General features: G+C 50.6%; 10 protein-coding genes across 10 annotated transcripts; 4 read left to right on the top strand and 6 right to left on the bottom strand.

Moving 5' to 3' along the window:
- Window positions 1-26: 26 nt before the first annotated feature.
- Window positions 27-1,458, bottom strand: HO173_000465 (uncharacterized protein; the record flags this gene model as incomplete). Its single annotated transcript, XM_037302414.1, has 3 exons — window positions 27-33; window positions 95-1,061; window positions 1,122-1,458. The coding sequence occupies 3 exons, from the start codon at window positions 1,456-1,458 to the stop codon at window positions 27-29; spliced, it is 1,311 nt and encodes a 436-aa protein (XP_037170993.1).
- Window positions 1,459-1,790: 332 nt separating this feature from the next.
- HO173_000464 (uncharacterized protein) lies at window positions 1,791-3,016 on the bottom strand (the record flags this gene model as incomplete). The annotated part of the gene is made up of 5 exons (XM_037302413.1): window positions 1,791-1,930; window positions 1,985-2,517; window positions 2,595-2,721; window positions 2,774-2,802; window positions 2,856-3,016. The coding sequence occupies 5 exons, from the start codon at window positions 3,014-3,016 to the stop codon at window positions 1,791-1,793; spliced, it is 990 nt and encodes a 329-aa protein (XP_037170992.1).
- A 139-nt stretch (window positions 3,017-3,155) lies between these two features.
- On the top strand, window positions 3,156-5,019 carry HO173_000463 (uncharacterized protein; the record flags this gene model as incomplete). Its single annotated transcript, XM_037302412.1, has 2 exons — window positions 3,156-4,904; window positions 4,954-5,019. 2 exons carry the CDS (start codon window positions 3,156-3,158, stop codon window positions 5,017-5,019), a joined length of 1,815 nt encoding a protein of 604 aa, XP_037170991.1.
- A 458-nt stretch (window positions 5,020-5,477) lies between these two features.
- On the bottom strand, window positions 5,478-6,005 carry HO173_000462 (uncharacterized protein; the record flags this gene model as incomplete). Its single annotated transcript, XM_037302411.1, has 4 exons — window positions 5,478-5,555; window positions 5,657-5,749; window positions 5,847-5,904; window positions 5,968-6,005. 4 exons carry the CDS (start codon window positions 6,003-6,005, stop codon window positions 5,478-5,480), a joined length of 267 nt encoding a protein of 88 aa, XP_037170990.1.
- Window positions 6,006-6,432: 427 nt separating this feature from the next.
- HO173_000461 (uncharacterized protein) lies at window positions 6,433-7,268 on the bottom strand (the record flags this gene model as incomplete). Its single annotated transcript, XM_037302410.1, has 3 exons — window positions 6,433-6,481; window positions 6,723-6,860; window positions 6,976-7,268. The coding sequence occupies 3 exons, from the start codon at window positions 7,266-7,268 to the stop codon at window positions 6,433-6,435; spliced, it is 480 nt and encodes a 159-aa protein (XP_037170989.1).
- A 1,045-nt stretch (window positions 7,269-8,313) lies between these two features.
- HO173_000460 (uncharacterized protein) lies at window positions 8,314-8,687 on the bottom strand (the record flags this gene model as incomplete). Its single annotated transcript, XM_037302409.1, has 2 exons — window positions 8,314-8,552; window positions 8,621-8,687. 2 exons carry the CDS (start codon window positions 8,685-8,687, stop codon window positions 8,314-8,316), a joined length of 306 nt encoding a protein of 101 aa, XP_037170988.1.
- Window positions 8,688-9,565: 878 nt separating this feature from the next.
- On the bottom strand, window positions 9,566-10,457 carry HO173_000459 (uncharacterized protein; the record flags this gene model as incomplete). Its single annotated transcript, XM_037302408.1, has 3 exons — window positions 9,566-9,858; window positions 9,913-10,099; window positions 10,158-10,457. The coding sequence occupies 3 exons, from the start codon at window positions 10,455-10,457 to the stop codon at window positions 9,566-9,568; spliced, it is 780 nt and encodes a 259-aa protein (XP_037170987.1).
- Window positions 10,458-10,610: 153 nt separating this feature from the next.
- HO173_000458 (uncharacterized protein) lies at window positions 10,611-11,068 on the top strand (the record flags this gene model as incomplete). The annotated part of the gene is made up of 2 exons (XM_037302407.1): window positions 10,611-10,934; window positions 10,991-11,068. 2 exons carry the CDS (start codon window positions 10,611-10,613, stop codon window positions 11,066-11,068), a joined length of 402 nt encoding a protein of 133 aa, XP_037170986.1.
- Window positions 11,069-11,213: 145 nt separating this feature from the next.
- HO173_000457 (uncharacterized protein) lies at window positions 11,214-11,501 on the top strand (the record flags this gene model as incomplete). The annotated part of the gene is made up of 1 exon (XM_037302406.1): window positions 11,214-11,501. The coding sequence occupies one exon, from the start codon at window positions 11,214-11,216 to the stop codon at window positions 11,499-11,501; it is 288 nt and encodes a 95-aa protein (XP_037170985.1).
- A 3,428-nt stretch (window positions 11,502-14,929) lies between these two features.
- Window positions 14,930-17,414, top strand: HO173_000456 (uncharacterized protein; the record flags this gene model as incomplete). Its single annotated transcript, XM_037302405.1, has 5 exons — window positions 14,930-15,062; window positions 15,174-15,273; window positions 15,330-16,835; window positions 16,979-17,062; window positions 17,129-17,414. The coding sequence occupies 5 exons, from the start codon at window positions 14,930-14,932 to the stop codon at window positions 17,412-17,414; spliced, it is 2,109 nt and encodes a 702-aa protein (XP_037170984.1).
- Between the last annotated feature and the right edge of the window lie 1,142 nt (window positions 17,415-18,556).

Here is an 18,556-nt window from a genome sequence, read left to right as displayed (position 1 = left end):
CCAATGCTGATACTCTTGGTGGCCTCTTAGAACCTTTAGAAATGTTAGCTCAAATACCCATAGATGATAGCCAGCGTCCAAGCTTAGCACGTACCTAATCTCATAGCTGCCAGCCCTTGTCATATACCGCACCCACTTCACGCTCCCATAATTACTCTTCTCAAACACCTTCAAATACCGCACCAATAAACCCGAACTCGTGAACATCAAAAGCGAAAAGCTCAAACTCAACGGTGGCCTGCTCCAAGTCTTCTGATTTGTCATCGAAGTCAAAGACGCTTCTGCAGAAAGGACGTATTCGCTCTGTCCTGAAAATCTTGGAATCTTCCAAACAATGTTGTTTTGCTCTGGCTCATATTTAGCTTTGCCCTGGGACACCCTTTCCGTAATCCTTGCAGCATTCAGCGGCGTCGGTACCCGGACTACAACATTAGTAGCGAAGAGCTTGCTACCGTAGTTGGCTTTGATGGCAATGCTATACTCGACCTTCGACTTGCCGACCTCATTGACAATGGCGTGGACCTTGAAGGGCAGGTTGACGTTCTCTGTAGCTCGATACCGCATGAGCTCGAACTCGCCGTCTGGCGGTACGAAAGAGATGATACGGTCTGCATCGAATTTGCCCAGCTTGACGCATTGATGGAATTGACAGTCTTCAAGCGTCACACTGCCTGCGGCTGCTTTCGTAGCTTTAGTACCTGCTGTATTTCCTGAGGGCGCAGAGAGGCTGTCGCCGTCTAGCAGCAGCCGATCGTTGAGCCCAAACTTGCATTCGGGGGTTCCGGAGAGATAGGCACGCATGACAATTTGGCCATTGACATCCGCTCGTAGGACTGTTCCTGTAGCTGACATCAAGAGATTCACGTCTTCTATGACGTCCACGAAAGCTTCGTTCTTTCGATACCTTATATCTGATCGCCGCCACGATAAGGCGCCCGTAGCCTGCATTGTGATTCTGGACGAGTCCTCCATTGTTCGTTCCGACTTGACACCTTCCGTAGTTATATACATCTTCAATGTGTCCGTCTCCGTATTTTGAGGATATCCGAAGTCCAAGATCTCTGAAATCTACATCAGTCACCTAATTCTGTAGACTATTTCTTCCAGTGGAAGTCACCCACCATCCAAGAGCTCGTAGACCAGCACAAAGTTGTTCTTCACAGCTTCCTCATCGAACTTCCCAAAGTAGCCCCTCCCCAGCCCCACCAGTCGATACAAGAACTCGAACACCAGCGCCGCATTGGCATTGCTCTTGGTTATCGCCACCAGATATATGTTCTCATGCTTGACGTGGCTGAAGGTCGTCGATCCGAGGGTGAGGATCGGAGAGCGAACTTGTGCATTGGAGATAACCTGGATGCGAAAGACGTCGGCGAGCCGTGGACGGCAATCATTTCGAAAGGCGCGGAAGATGAGATTCTCGCCTTTCTGGTTGAAGATGAGAATCCCGGATAACATCTTAATTGATGGTGTGGATGGAGGCTCATGCAGATCTAACCTTGATAAACGTTCTTGCACTAGGCCCGCACTGTGCATTTGTGCTCAGCAATGAGATTCGAACCTACAATTGCATGTTGCTTCCGTGACATTTACTGCTCTTGATCTAAATTTACCGATTTTCCTAAACAGAATGGTTGAAACGGGGTCTACGCAGTATATCGAGCAAGGCGTGACAGTACAGTATCTGGATGGGAGGTTTGAGAAAGACGTAACAGCTAGCTAGATACATAGATAGGGACGCCGAGGAGAGACGAATGGAGGGAATAATGGGGAAGCTCTTCTCACCAAAATCAAATCAGATCTCGCTTTACAAACTCAGCATGCAATGTTTTGCCGAGAGCGGCTGGACTGCGCTCAACGATGACCCCAGCAGCCTCCAATGCAGATATCTTCGAATCTGCGCCTCCTTTACCTCCGCTCACGATAGCACCTGATAGTAGGGTAAGTATGGATTATGAGGGTTAGAGATAGAGAATCAACCTACCTGCGTGGCCCATTCTCCTCCCCGGTGGTGCGGATATACCTGCAATGAAACTTACAGCAGGCTTGTTTGATGTGTTATTTGCTTTCAAGAAGTCTGCAGCATCTTCCTCGGCAGACCCGCCAATCTCGCCAATCATGATTATACCCTCTGTCTCCTCATCCTCCAAGAACACTTTGAGGCAGTCGATGAAGTTTGTGCCTGAAAAAGGATCCCCTCCAATACCAACGACAAGCGATTGACCAAGGCCAGCCTGTGTTGTCTGATTGACGGCCTCATATGTGAGAGTACCAGACCGTGAGACAATACCTATTCGTCCTCGTTTGTGGATGAAGCCTGGCATGATCCCAATCTTGCATTGGCCCGGAGCTATTATACCGGGACAATTGGGTCCTACCAATCTGGTTTTGCCTTGGGTTTTCAGGATGTCGGTGATGCGGACCATATCATGTTGGGGAATTCCTTCAGTAATGCAGACAATAAGGGGCATCTCTGCTTCGATAGCTTCTTCGATACCTGCGGCGGCCAATGGCGGCCTGATGTGTTGTCAGTGACTATCACAGTCTTATGATCGCTGCATAGAGTATAGATAGAATCCAAAAAGGTTCCTCACGGGACGAAGATCGCGGATGCAGTTGCTCCTGTCTCTTTGATAGCATCGCTGACTTTGGCAAACACCGGTTTTCCCAGATGTGTCTCTCCGGCTTTCTTTGGATTTGTACCACCGACGACATTTGTTCCTGTCCCCCCGTCAATCCCATGTTCTGTCCCAAATTTAAATGTAGTCAATACCGTAATCGATCGCCTGTTGGGCGTGGAAGCTGTGCGACTGTTAGCAGACACTAGAGCCAATTTGACATTCCCGATGACACACCTTCCTTGCTTGCCAGTGAAGCCTTGGAAGATGACTTTGGTTTCTTTGTTTATGCGAAGGTTCTCTGCTGTTGAGGCATATCCTGAAGTTGCAGTTGAGTAACCCTGCCTCCTGGCAGCAGCTTGCAAGGCGCCAGCCGTACGGCGGCTGAATACCTGCATCGCTACGAGATGGCGAATAGCAAGACCAACAGGTACCTAGGATAATAGGTGTATCAGGTAAGGAAAGATGGGGTCCCTCGCAGTGAAGGTCCAACGGCGCGCTAGCGGTTCCCTCACAATCTGAACCCTGCATAAAACCATGCGAAAATCAAGTCGCCACGACTCATTCTCAACTTCACGGCCTCGAGCCCCTCAAGACATCATGCCCACAGAGACTATGACCGCTCCGGCGGTAACCAAGGTCAAGCTATCCAAAAATGAGAAGCTACCGCCAGAAAACGAGCGGTACATGCGGGCGTGCTCCGACATTGCTAGTGCTTTGATACAGGATCATGAAGCCCAGCAAGATGACACGGCCCCAAAGAAAGACCTCAATTTAAACAGTCTGAGAGGTCAAATGGCAAAGAAACATAGGCTAAGCAACCAGCCTCCATTAACAGCTATAATCGCAGCTGTGCCCGAACATTACAAGAAATACATTCTTCCAAAGCTGATCGCGAAGCCAATACGGACGTCGTCTGGTATTGCAGTTGTGGCAGTCATGTGCAAGCCCCATCGTTGTCCACACATTGCTTATACTGGCAATATCTGCGTCTACTGTCCTGGTGGTCCTGATTCGGATTTTGAGTACTCCACACAGTCATATACTGGCTACGAGCCAACGTCAATGCGGGCAATACGAGCTCGCTATGATCCATTTGAGCAGGCTCGTGGCCGAGTGGATCAGATCAAGTCACTAGGGCACAGTGTGGACAAGGTCGAGTACATAATAATGGGAGGTACTTTCATGTCATTACCGGAGGATTACCGAGACGAATTCATATCACAATTGCACAATGCACTGAGTGGGTATCAAGGGCGTAATGTGGATGAAGCCGTGGAAGCTGGAGAAATGAGCAACATCAAGTGTGTTGGAATTACGATTGAGACCAGGCCTGATTACTGTTTGGACCCGCATCTGAGCAGTATGCTTCGGTACGGGTGCACACGGCTGGAGATTGGTGTTCAATCACTCTATGAGGACGTTGCGAGAGATACCAACAGAGGCCACACTGTTGCATCGGTAGCAGAGACATTCAAGTTGGCAAAGGATGCAGGTTTCAAAGTCGTCAGCCATATGATGCCTGATTTGCCAAATGTGGGTATGGAGCGGGACCTTGATCAATTCCGAGAATACTTCGAGAACCCAGACTTCCGTACCGACGGTCTCAAGATCTACCCGACCTTGGTAATTCGCGGCACCGGACTGTACGAGCTATGGCGGACAGGAAGATACAAGAACTACACCCCTAACGCACTAATAGACCTGGTAGCTAGGATTCTAGCCCTCGTACCCCCATGGACCCGAATATACCGAGTCCAGCGAGACATTCCAATGCCCTTGGTAACGTCTGGTGTCGAGAATGGGAATCTTCGAGAACTCGCATTGAGTCGCATGAAGGACTTTGGCACTACCTGCCGAGACGTCCGAACACGCGAGGTAGGCATCAACGAGGTCAAGAACAAGATTCGCCCTTCTCAGGTCGAGCTAGTACGAAGAGACTACGCTGCCAACGGAGGTTGGGAGACATTCCTAGCTTATGAGGATCCGAAGCAAGATATTTTGATTGCACTGCTACGACTGCGAAAGTGCAGTAGCACGCATACGTTCCGACCGGAACTGAAATCTCAACCTACCAGTCTGGTAAGGGAGCTGCATGTGTACGGCTTGGCGGTGCCAGTGCATTCGAGAGATCCTAGGAAGTTCCAGCATCAAGGATACGGAACTTTACTGATGGAGGAGGCAGAAAGGATTGCGAGAGACGAGCACGGGAGTCAAAAGATCAGTGTAATTTCTGGCGTTGGTGTACGATCTTACTACGGGAAGCTCGGATATACCCTCGATGGAGTAAGTCCTTTTTTTAAACGTGAATGAAGTAATCACTGATTAAGGACAGCCATATATGAGTAAGATCCTTGGAGGTGGGATGCAAGAGGACGACAGCAATGATGACAACGATTGAGATTGCGTATTGACGATGAAAAGCCTACAACCCAATGTACACTCGACGGTCCCTATGCGTCAAAGATGCTAGAGAAAAAGGAGAGCACAGACGACAGCGACGAAATCGACGACTGGTATGACCGTTGAAAGTATTATAAATGCGAAGACGAATGACGCATCATGAGCTTCGGCTGGAGTTAGTGCGTCGCTGGAGTTCGGTTATCAAGGCATTCCTGGAATCGGAATCTGGCATAGCGAGGCGAATGGAGCATAGGAACGTGCATAAGCACGCAGAACCTGGAGCATAGACGAGCAGTCTAAGCATATTTGTTCCATATGTCCAGTTCTCTGAGCCAATCCCACAGACTTTCGTCCAACGGGCTACGTCGATAGAGGGTCATTCTAGAAACCACATAGCCTTGAGAACGCCGACTCCTACACCTCAAAATCGCACACTCATGTAATCCTCCCACGCCTCTAATTCAGTGTTATAGCACCCCTCTTGCTTTGCCGTACATGTAAATATGCCTGGAATCCGCAGAAAACGAGGAAGACCTATGTTAGACCCGACCTATCAGCTTACTTCTTATCCACTGGAGCAGATCATGTTCCAGAACCGAAGCCCCATTCGAAAGCTCCGCCGGAGTGTAGCATACCGCGTAGACAACCACGGCCGCAAAAACCGAGCCAGCCACCGCTTTTCCGTCCGCTGGGTCCTTCGTGCTGCCCATCATGCTATGGTGGCCCACCTAGAAAAAACACCATTATCAGCATCTGTATCCATCTCGGGGCACTGGCATGTGTCTGCAACAGAGCTGGGGAAGCCGGCTCCCGCGGGCGACATACGCTGAATAAACCGCCGATGATAGAAAGGATCACGATTGCGAAAACGGAGACGACAACGCTGTGTCGCGATCCACGATCAGTCCCATCCTGGTCTCAATAGCTGGAAGTAGATCAGGCTCACCAGCTCCACGCGTTGAGGGCGGAAACGACGGGCTTCATGGTGACGAATCGATGATGATGATGGGCGAGGTGGTAGATAAGGGGATGGCGAGCGCCAACGGGGATGGAGTTGCGGTCAGTTGGCTGGGGCCGAGGTTATCGATGGTAAAGATCGTGAGATGGGCTCGAGGATGCTGCGCTGGGTGTCTGATGTGAGGTGTGCCGCCAGTGCGGCGGAACAGTGTCGTCGCCTCGCCGCTTGGGGCAGGGTGCCAAGACGCCAAGGTTTGAGGCACTCTGGTGCGCTGCTAAGGAAAAGATGAATGCGAATATATAATGTTGTCATCTACAGTGTGCTCCTTTTGATACTGCTTCTATTCGCCCATTGTTAAGAGCGTCGCTTTGATGCCTCAGATGTCCTGAAATGTGGTTAAAGTCAACATCAACGATTGCCACCTGTTCTGGCAGCTTGCCTGCCTTCCCTTCGCTATTCGTCACGCTTTGGATGGACTTCTGCCTTTGGCAGTCCGTAGATGCTATCTCAGCAGTGGTGGCTTACTATGGGCGAAGACTCGTTGCGGTAGCACTTTTACTACTACAGCTACCCCTCTGCAAGATTTTTCCAAAGAAGGACTCAAGTTTTAGATACCCTTTCGAAGGTCCATCAGCCTCTACGTAGGCTGTTTCAGCGCTCAATTGAGAAACGGCTTGCACAATGTTATGGCACATGACCAGGGATGAAGCTTTCTTTCATGGTCTGTATGTACAGTGACATACGCTATGACGGGCCTTTCGCCCTTGATATGGAGTTCCTGATTGGGTTGTTGTGCTTCGTAGTGGTGCGTAGGTGAGAAATGGACGCCAGCACAGAATTGCTTGCTAACCCAGATAGGAAAAACCTCTTCCTTGTCCAACCTGCATGATCGCAGAGTGTTGTGATAGTCGGTGTGAGATGGATCCGGACAGTGTTGACCAAATAGCAAGCACGGATAACCCAGAAAACAAAGAAAGGAAGAGCAGCGTGAGGAACCGGGACCAAAGCCAGTGGATAGAAATGTAGTCCATGCCATTCTTGGACTTCAGATGCCGTAACATAGCAATAATGTTGCCACACGTCACCAGAGAGTCATACGGCGGCAGCGCGCCTCCGCCCCACTTCTTCCACCAGACAATCTCCATCAATCCCATCCTTGTGTTTTCTCTCTTCATCCTCTCCTTTATCTTTGGATTGACGAATATGTGGTGGAAGTCCTGGAGTAACGTGTCATAATCCTCGTCGATTGCAAGGACAACAGGCTCGAGACTGCCCTGGTAGAGAACCATGACCGAGAACGTGAGTTCAAGGTATTCGAGTGTCGTACATTTGCCTCGAGAGACGGCATGCGAGAGCATTGAGGCGCGGGTCGAGTGATAAGTTTTGCGAGCTAGGGTTGTGGAAGGTCCTGCGATGTCACCGGTCGGCAATCCGTGATCGTCCTGGTTTGTTTGTGTATGCAGGCGGCTGGTCTTTGCTTGTATTGGCCGCCATGTCTGGGATATGGTCGGATGATCTTAGTAGTCGATGCAAATGAGAGGAGAGATGGAAAGCAAAGTAGGAATGATATTATTTCCTGTTGATGATGATGGAGATGAAGAAGATGATGATAAGGATGGTGATGATGATGTTGCCTGCAGTTGAAGCTGCGCCCGGGTCGTAAGCTGTTGAGTGTGAAACCACGGAGTGTGTTAAAGAAAGACAGATGTCTGTGCTACGCTAGTACCGTTTGGTACCGTTTCAATCCGACCAGCACGTTTCCACCCCCCCAACCTTTCACGAAGGCGGTTGACTACCAAGAGAAGGCTGCTGGGATGGCTTGGACCCGAATCCTGAGACACACCTCTGTTCCAGACGTCGACATCCTCCGTTCGTGTGATCTTACAACCAATCGCGCAGTTCAGTCACGCAGTGCCAAAGACTGATGACGAAACTTTCGTCTTTGTGATCTAATTTGGTCTCTCGGGTCCGAGAAAGTGTTAGAGATGCTTCGCAAAAAAGTTCGCCACCTGCTTACGAGTACCCCCTCGCAAACTCCTTCAACCCATCTTGTTTCTTAAGGTCCGCTCTTGCTACCATCCAGCCATGCTGCATAGGAGCATAGTTCTCAACCTCATTCCCCTTTCCTGTCCTCAATGCCTTCCCATACTCCGCCATCTACACCAGTGAACATCCTGACTCGAGAACAAGCAAATGTAAGAGATCGTCAACTTCTCAGCGTCCTCCTTGGCTATGAAGTACTTCCCGCAGCTTTGAACGGTGTGCCAGGACCAGAAGCAAGTGCAGTGAGCTTTTCCTCCCCAACGAAAGCCGTAGGCACCCCAGCCTTTGATGCTAGGCCATTTCTCCTCTGCTTCCTTTGGATATCAAGAAGCTTCGCTGTATGCCGTGGCGGGTCTGCTCTGTTTTTATGAAGTGCATCAGAATGCTTCTCTTCTCCTCTGTATCTGCTGGGTGGGCGTCAAGAGGGAGTCCGCCCTGAAGGAAATCCGGCATTGAGACGACAGCATCGGCCAGCAGCTCTGCGCCTTGGCTAATTGATGGATGGAAGCCGAAGACATCGCATGCGGCGACTAGACCACGAGTTGGTGAGGTAGAGGAGATGACATATGTCTTTAAGCCGGCGAAATTTTCAATTTACCCTTGGGTGTGTAATTGGATGTTGTCACTGCTGGCAATGTAAAGCATTCTTCACCTACTCCTGCCATCGTGAGTGGGTTGCGAGCAGTATTTCTTATTCTTGAGCAATCGATTGGTTATTCTATGGAGTGTATATGTGTGCTATAGATATACCATGTCAAGCTCATGAGTCAAGCCCATAAGTCAAGACCGTGAGTCACGACCAAGTGGACCGTGCATATAGCACACCTTGAAAAATTCTCTTGGGTGTAGTGCAAGGTAGAGGAAGTCACAACCTCGAACATACACGATAGTACATCATCTCTTCATGTTGAACCTCGCTGGAAATGTGACCGTCGGTTGAAGTCGATATGATTTGTGAAAAGTCGAAAAACTAAAAACGACTATATCAAACTCAAAGGCCAGCTCTAAGGGCCGCGCCGGGACTGATTCCGCTAACAACGATTAGCTCCGGATGATCCGACTGTTTCCTTGGGCCAAACCATAATTAAAAGCTTAGGAAATGGAAAACGGTGGGCCGCAAGCTGCAGCAATCTATTCAAAACAGTGGGCTGACACGACCGAAATAGGCAATTTAAGGATGCATAGTCTGACCGAAAGGCAGATTTTGGGTTGACTGCAATTCGATTGAGCTAAAATAGACACCGAAGCAGGTATCTCTAAGGTGAATGAAGGCAAAGGTCAAACTTGATTTAGGAGCTAGCGAAGGCAAGATTCTTGGCGAAACGGTCCACAACAGGGCCATCGAAGGTGGCCATGAGGACAGGACCAATCGCTCAAGCATTCCCAAAGAAAAGTGTGGTCTGAAGAAGCATTGCCCATTCAAAGGCAATGTTCCGGATAACACGAGGAAGGTTCTCAAGAGAGGCATGGTCCTTGGGCATATACCCACCTAGAGGCAATGTTCAGAGCTGGCATACGGTCCGGTTTTCTTTGTTATTGCAGCTCATTCTGTATTTTGTTGCTTGTTCCATGCTACGCAGTCTTCAAACCTGACCCCTTGTCCGCCGAAAATGTCCAGCGCGCTTCCAATTGTCAGGTCTACCCGGGAACTGCTGAGCCTTTTAACCTTGTCCAAGTCATCCATTGTCTTCCCTCCTCCGGCATAAGTCACTGGTAGAGTGCACCACTGTCCCAGCTTCTCCACCAATTCCTCATCTATGCCGCGTTGCAAGCCTTCATTGTCAGCGGCATGTATCAGAAACTCTGAGCAGAAAGGCTCGAGTAGCTTTATAGACTCTGCCAGAGTCTGTAAGTATACACGGGGGAGTCTTGGCAACAGTTAGGACTTACTTTCATCGAGCTCCATATCGGTCAGAGTCTGCCACTTGTTCATTGCAACGGACCATTTGGCGCCTTGCCTTCGACAGCTCAAATCAATGACTAGCTTGCTTCTGTCTTGATTGAGCACATGCAGGACTGCATGGAGGTGGGTCATAGAGAATTTGGCATCTGGAAACAAATAAGATGTCACAATGACCTACCGAGCGACCTCAGCCAAATGAAAATAGGCATTCATCAAAAGAAAACGATATTACCTTCTCCGCACCTTTCTCGATCCACTGCTTTGCATTTGTCTCGTTGATACCCCCACCTAGTTGCAAGGCGCCTGGCCACGCTGATAGGGCTTCTTGCGCCGCTGTCTCATTTCCGGGCCCCAGCATGATAACATGCGCACCACTTAGTTCGCTATCTCTGTAAAGTTGGGCATAATGACTTGAGGGAAGTTTGGAGACATAGTTCGTCTTGAGATCGGAGGCCTTCTTACTCAGAGTACCACCTACAATCTGCTTCACCTGACCAGAATGCAAGTCAATGCATGGTCTGAATCGTGTCATCACTCTAGACTGCAGCAAGGTAGGATGCACAATTTGGTGGACGAATTGTTGTACTTGTAGATTTAGAATGATCCGGAGAAACTTTTTTCCGCATTCTTCCGTGCCTAGCAAGTTTCTTCCTTTTTTGCAGCTGCTACATATCAACTTCGAAGTATGGCACCAGCTTTGGGCAAAAGGAAGCGGCGTGATCAAATTACTGATCTTGAGTCTAGCCGTGAAGCTCCTGCGGACGAAGACTCCACCAATTTGCAAGCTCTCTTCCGGCAACATTTCGAGTCCACCTTTGAACCATTGCCAGGCTCCTCTGCGCACCCACCGTTAGTCCATAAGCTCGATACCAAGGCGACTGACGAAGGAATCGAGTCTGATTGGGACGGATTTTCGGAACACGGCGAAGAGCATGCAGAGACTGTACACCACGCTACCTCTGCACCGTCCAAAGCGGATGTTTCCAAGGACGAATTCAGAACATTCATGGTGAGAGCGCAAGTCGTGTCGTCCACCAATACTACGCTGAATATGTATCATCGCAGAGTGCAAAACCTCCATCCTCGGTTACAAAGGTAGCGTCTACAGCGAAACGGAAATGGCCTGAGATCACCAGAGAATGACGAGTCATCCACAGACGCTGCCAATCTCAAAAAAGATCTAGCTCTGCAGCGGCTGCTGAAAGAGTCTCATTTGCTGGACCCACAATCCTCGCTGTCACATTCCGGTAAAAATCGGCATAAAGCTTTGGACCTGCGACTCCAGGATATGGGCTCCAAAACATCCGTCTTTGCGCAGCAGAAGATGCCACTTGCTCAGAGGAGAGGAATTACTGCAAAAGCTACAGAAAGAGAAGAGCATCGAAGACGAGAAGCACAAGAGAACGGTATCATCCTAGAGAAGGCAGCCAAAAGCAAAAAGAAGAGCGACGCCATCAGACAGAGGGGCATAGGTGCGCCTAGCGTTGGCAAGTTTCAAAGAGGGATGTTGAAGCTCAGTAAGAAAGACGTCGCTGATATTGAGGGGCCGAAGAAGAGTGCAAGACGCAAAAGGTAGCTTATCGATATGTCGGCTTTACAGACACAGATGTCCTGGGCTATAGAGTTTGGCGCATCGGTGCGGCGTCCGAAATACGAGGTTTCAGCCATTAATAACTCATCTGAAACTACCACGACTACGACTGTGGGCACTTTTGACTTACGTCTAACGAGAATTTCGGAGTCAAGCAATCTTAATTGGTAGGGAAGAGAGTAACGCTGTACATATCCAGAGTCGGCGCCCAGCATGTTCGTGGCTGGAGGTTAACGGCAGGACCCCCGTTGTGATATCAACATTCGGGCAAAAGCGCCTCCAGCAAAGAGCTATTATACGGCATGTCGAATTGCGCTGGGAAGACACAGAGTCCCGGAAGAGTAGCTTACAATAAAGAAACAAATGCAATGTTACTAATCAGATCCACCATGGTTATCCACATTAGTGGATCCGCTTCTCGGTTCCTTCCACGAGTGAGCTTCGCGCGACGACGGAGCGACTGACCATCAGACGTCTCTCCAGCGTGCATGGATCCTCCGAGGCTCAGGTACCGGAGAGGGTTTGTACATAGGTATTAACAATCTTTTTGACAGCGGGACGGCAGGTCGAGAGTCGATATTGGAAGCAGCGTGGACTCGGACGTTGTCGTCTATAGCCGGAAGCCAGCCAGCGGAAAATTTAATACATGGTGACTGGATCCTTGTGGGTGGTGGTAGGACTCGGTTTCATACTATCGCATGCCCTGTCTTCCTTGTTGATCGACGTCCAGCTTGGGGTTACTGCTTTTAGGAGGTTTGTATGTTGTAGACTTGTTTATTGCTCAGGCCTCTGGCCAAGCCCATCAACAATCAGCAGCTCCTGACTAGCCTAACATCAGAGTTCAGCTTTTGCACTTTCTCTTGCATCACAAGCATATTAGTAGTTTGGCAAAGCACAAGTGGTCAAGTGTGTTGGTATTCGAATTTCCCAATGTGGAAATCTTTCTTGCGCAAGTGCGTTGGCGCGCCTATCTTCGGTTTCAGGCCGTCGATCAAACTGCCGTCTCCCATTCGTGCTCTTCCAGCCCAGTACGACCGCGGGGAACTACATGTCTTGGTTCTTCCCGCTGCGGTGAAGATCCACCTGGGACCAAAGGTGCACAGTTCAGCACGTGCTATGCAACATCAATCTCATAGTACCAGGTCCAATACTCATGGAGCCTTGCGTAAATGCAATGTGGACCTTCTCAAGCTTGGCAACCGAACCAATACTACGTTTGCCCAAGTTCTCTCCCATCAAACACAATGCCAACATTATGAGTACGGCCCCCCTTCTTTCGTGGAGGGAAGTGCATTATTGTTCACACGTGGCTTACAGATTGCCGCGAGACAGGTCTAGTAATGTACGTAGCCATTCCAATCGGAGATTTGTCCCACTCCGTTTGGGACGGCAAGAGGGAGACTTCTATGGTCTATCCGACCACGTAGCTTTGACGACGCAACGCCACCAGAATGATGCATGATTTATACTGCAGCAATTTAGCATGCCGAGTCGCGGACGCAGGGTTCTTTGGTAGCAGATGGGGCCGGGTCGTCCGATGGATCATTAACCGAGGGCCAGCAAGTTTCTTTTGCTGCTTTAGCGATAATTCAGTTGCCATCGGTCACGTCGTCTAGGGCGGTGCTTGAGCCGACAGAGCACGCTTGTATAGAAGCGTGCCGTGGTGGGATCCGATTCTGATCGCCCTTTGCTGTGTGGACAGGCGTCATCAGTCACTAGGTGGTAAGTTGCGGGACGTGCAGAACAATGACCTCAACTTGTGGAAATAGTCAGCATAGTCAGCATAGTCATTGGAGAACTGTTGCCCGCCAGGTTTGATTGCAGATTGCAGAGTCAAGGTCAATTCGAAGATTGCCATATGATGATTGACCACTTTTCTTATGAGGCCATTACGCCATCTTGGGTGAGAATCTGAAACCAGTTTGAGAGCCTTCTCGAAAAGCGGGCTAACCGGAAAGACAGTAAGCGCCCAAATTTAGATTTGCACTTGCCAGCTCAAACCAATCACTTGCAGCAGGTACCACGCCTCCTTCCTTTGGCGTGCCGCTGGACGAGTGACTTGTCGACAGCGATGACCCACGTTTGGCAAAGCCACTTTCTCCGTAGAACCGGAGGATTCGACGAAGCCTGTTCCCGAGGAAAGCTATTTAATGTTCATGAACGTCGTGATGGATAGGACAGCTTCACGTGGAAGCAAGGCATGATTATTGACAAACCCTTACTGGACTACAGTCTTTGTCTTTAATGTCTTGGAGCACAGGTGGAGAGGAGCGCCTTGCAGGATGTCGTCCTGTCAGCTGGAGTTGGCATTATTTTCGGCTTTTGGCATGGCTGTGCCTTAGGTGAGCATTTGCTTCTAGCCTTTCACCTAGATGCTCATTTCCGCACAGTCCACGAACCAAAACATTCTCGCACAATTCATTGTCGTTGGGGCCGCTACCGTGACTTACTCTGCGCGAGTACATGCCGTAAGGTAGTCATGAGGAATGAATTCATGCAATGATCAATGCGTAGAAAATGGAAGATGTAAAAAAGAAGATGATGAGATGGTAAATAGAGTGGCCGTGTTGGGCCAGTCCATTAATACTTTATTGGCGACTGGCTTGAGGATCAGCAAGGATGATGATCCAAAAGTACCTTAGTCCCTTAGGGCCCCCTTGTTAGTTCGGCCGGCTCATCTTTTTGTAGAGGTGCCCTCCGCCCCCCGCCGGTAAATTTGGCGCTTGTTTTGCACACACACAAATCCCAACCTGAATCCTAGCATATCTTTTGCCTTCCCTTAGTCTTTCCCCCCCCCCCCCCCTCTCCCTTTTAACCGAATTCTAGGCCAGGCCCCGTTTGACAACTCTCAAACACAACCTCTTAACTTCTAAAACACCCAGCGCTTCCCCCCTCCCTTACTCGTTCCCAAACATACCTTCCAAAAAAGATCCTACCTTTGTGCGCCCATTTTCTCTTCTCACGTCTCACTTCCCGTCGCTACAGCTTCTCACACACTTCATTCTGAGGCTTCCATTAGGTCGGTGAAACAACCGCAGGCCAGTGTTTTCGCTTGCCCATTCATTCATCAGCCTTGCCGGTGCAAGGTTTGGAAACAGGCGAAATCGACAGCACAGGCAGGCCCTGCACTTTTGCCTTTAACCTTCCCACCAAACCGTGTCAGCGTCACTTCCAAACTTCTCGAGGCCGGTACCTGCAGAACGAGATTCATTACATTCGCTCCAAACTGCCCTGACACCGTTAACCATCTAATTCTCCACTGCCTGACACTGCTTTTCGCGAGCTGCGAGCTGCGAGTGACCCGCCACAAGCACCGCCCACATCACCACCTCCTGCATCCTCCTCCCACGACGAAACTTTCTTCGCAAGGGGATCACAGCAATTGTCTGCCAGCTGCGGGGTGACACAGCGCCATGTCGATGTACTCTCAAAACAACCCAACGGCAATGGCGCCGCCGCAGAAGCCAGAAACCTTTATGCTCTCTGATGCAGCGCAACAGAGTCTGCCACAAGATGCGCAAGTCGCACTGCAGCAGGTCGATAATCGTAAGCATCCCCTCGTGTTGGTATCCGAATACAAGAAGGTGACAGCTGGGCGCACTGCTCTGCGATCCATGCTGCTGGCATTGTGCGGACATGGGCTAACTCCGTTGCCAGTCAAATACTTTCTCATCTCTGCACCCGTGGACTGGACCCCCGATCAATATATTAGAAGATTCCTCTTGCCGACGGGCGAGTATGTGTCGTGTGTCTTATGGTAAGAAGCCTGATCCCCTGGTCCAGCATCCGATAGGCAGTCCTGATATCGTGCAGGAACAATTTGTTTCACATCTCCGGTACAGATATCGTGCGATGTCTCTCCTTCCGATTCCAAGCCTTCGGACGGCCAGTGAAAAATCCGAAGAAGTTCGAGGAGGGTATCTTCTCAGATCTGCGCAACCTCAAGTCTGGCACCGATGCATCGCTCGAGGAGCCAAAGAGCCCCTTCCTCGACTTCATGTACAAGAACAACTGTATCAGAACGCAAAAGAAGCAGAAGGTGTTTTACTGGTACAGCGTGCCACATGACCGACTCTTCCTCGATGCGTTGGAAAGAGACTTGAAGAGGGAGAAGATGAACCAGGAAGCGACTACAATGGCAGTCAATGAACCAGCTCTTTCATTCGAGTTCGACTCCTCGCAGTCTTTGTTCGAGCAGCTCACAAAGAGTCAACAAGCAAACACCTCATCCTTGAACGCTAGTTCGGCATATTCGCAATCGACCTCGCCAGTCCTGCGTGCAGTGGACTCGATGCCCCCGCCACAGATGGTCCCCAGCTCGATGCCCACGGTCACCGAAGATCTACCGCAAACTATGGGTGCTTATTCTCAAGTGTCCATGCCTTCTACCGCTGCAACAAACTTCATAAAGCGTGAGCAGGACTATGGACAGCTGCAGTACGATCGAAATGGCATCCCGCTCACACGAGTGCACCAACGTCACACATCCATGCCCGCGTACATGGAATACTCCCCAGCCCCTTCCTTCGTCTCTTCGCAATACGAAGACTACAGCCAGCGAGGTATGTCGTTCGAGCCTGTCACTCCGCCTCAGCATGCACAAAATCTAGCGGAGCCAGCGTACATTGCCAACGAGGACACTGGTCTCTACACAGCCATTCCTGATAATTCTCAAAACTACAATCCCTTGATGCATTTGCCTACTGCCAACCTCTCGGGAGGCCAGTACAACGCCACTCAGAGGTACCCCTCGAGTAACGTCTATTCCGTTATTGAGGGATCTCCTACCTACAAGCAGAGGAGACGAAGGTCTTCAATCCCTCCGAACGTGACAAACGGTGTCCCAAACACTACTGCTACTGCTACTGCGACTGCTGCCATGCCCCACGCACCACACCGTCAGAGCGATCTTCGCCGGTCGGTGTCCGCTTCAGTTGGGCCAGAAGAGGGAGATGGCGAACATAATTCACCACAACCGGGGACTTTGGCCAATGGCTACGCCAACATGGTGCAGCAGCATAAGGAGATGTTGGAGCAAATGTCCCGTCATACCACGCCATTGCCCACTCTGGAAGGTAGCCCAGCGCCACACAACCTGGGCATGATGCCGCCACAAGACAATTACAACGGGTATCAGGCCGAGAACATATCCAGTTCAATAGACAACAGCCCGGTAGCTGCCCGAGGTGATAGGCCTGGACCCGTACGGAGAGCCCGGAGTGCGACTCTGATGGAGCTGGGTCCTTACCCACACAAATCCCATTCGTGCCCAATCCCCACCTGTGGCCGTCTTTTCAAGCGATTAGAACATCTCAAAAGGTACGTTTGATAGGCTCTCTTCCCTCCTCGACGTTGACAACCCCTGGGAATGTACCCCCAAATAATTTTCCCCTGTGGGGGACAAAATCTGTGAACAGTTGCCCCTTAATTTCCGCAACCGCTGACAGTTTTCCGGCGCTTAGACACGTGAGAACCCATACTCAGGAGCGACCATACGTATGCCCACACTGCCAGAAGGCTTTTTCACGGTCTGATAACCTTGCTCAGTAAGTCTACGCATTACGCATGTCCAATTCATGATCATTCTGGGGGCGAACTAACCCTTTCCGCAGACACCGCCGCACACATGAAGCCCGCCCCGATGGCGAAGTGGGCGCCTACAGCGACGAAGATCTTGAGGCCGAGGAGAATGAATTTGGGGTACTCGATGATGAATCTCCACCACCGCCGGACCACAGCTACATGTCGAATGGGTTGACGAATGGTTTGACCAATAGCCCAATGACCAATATGACAGCAGCCTCCATGCGAATACCAACCACCGGCATGGGAACAGGCCACGTCATGGCGCCTCCTCAAATGATATCGACCCAGCATATGCTACAGCAACAGATCTAAAGCGCGTCGAGATGCCTGTGCGTTGGTTGCTGTATAGCATGCGCCTTCTACCGTTATTCGTTACATACTCACGACGTCACGAATTCCCTTGCTCGTTTCCTTAATTCTAATTTCCGTTGAAAGTCGCTTTATCATGGGTGGAAGCCCATCCCTCTCAGCTGATTAGCTGAAGCTTGCATTTGCGGTCCCCTCAATGTACGTATTACGCATGTCATGCTAGACCCGAACGACGCATGGTGTCGGAGAGAGACGGGTCGGTCGGAGAACAAAAGGATTGTAGAGTAAGATCTGGCGGGTCGGCCGTCGGTGGAAACGGGAAGCAATCCTTGCCATGATTGGTTCCATGTCTTGCTGCACTAGACACCTCCCTTGGCCTTGTCGGCTTCTTGCCCAAGGGGGTTTTTTGGAAAGAGATCGATATGTTCATAGATGGCGAAGTCGAACCACGTTGTTGTAATGGCGGAAAGGAAATACCAACCTTTTTCCCCCCGTCCTTTCTTTCTTACAGACACACTCCCCCTCCCTCCCTCCCTCTTCCACAACACACGCACGCGCGCACATCCTTCCCTCCATCCTTCCATCCTCCCTCCCTCCCTCCCATCCATCCATAACTGATAAGACCAACACCCGTCTCCGATCCAACGCATAGACAGACAGACACATTTCATTCATTCATCCATCCAGCCAGGATATCCACAAACCCCCCTTCCCCCTCCCCCTCTCCCCGGGGGGCCCCAAGTGGGCGAAAGCGTTCAGAGAGCAGCGTGAGAGCTTGTGTGCAGACTGGGTGCTGGGAGGGTGCTGGGAGGAGAAGAGAGGGGAGGAGGAGGGAAGAGAGGGAGAAGGGAGGGGAGAGAGAGGAGAAGAGAGGGGAGGAGAGAGAGAGAAGAGAAGAGGGGAGAAGAGAGAGGAGAGAGGGGAAGAGAAGAGAGGGGAAGAGAGGGGAGAAGAGAGGGGAGGGGGAGGAGAGGAGAGGAGAGAGAGGGGAGAGGAGAGGAGAGAGGAGAAGAGAAGAGAAGAGAGGGGAGAGGGGAGGAGAAGAGAGGGGGAGAGGGAGGAGAGGGGAGGGAGGGGAGGGGAGGGGAGGAGAAGAGAGAGGAGGAGAGAGAGAGAGGGAGAGGGAGGGGGAGAGAGGGGGAGAG

This window comes from Letharia columbiana (assembly GCF_014066305.1).
Source record: "Letharia columbiana isolate WasteWater2 chromosome Unknown Sc0000000_s0, whole genome shotgun sequence".
Taxonomy (NCBI): Eukaryota; Fungi; Ascomycota; class Lecanoromycetes; order Lecanorales; family Parmeliaceae; genus Letharia; species Letharia columbiana.
The sequence above is the reverse complement of the archived record's forward strand: the minus strand, read 5'-3'. Positions and strand labels throughout refer to the sequence as shown.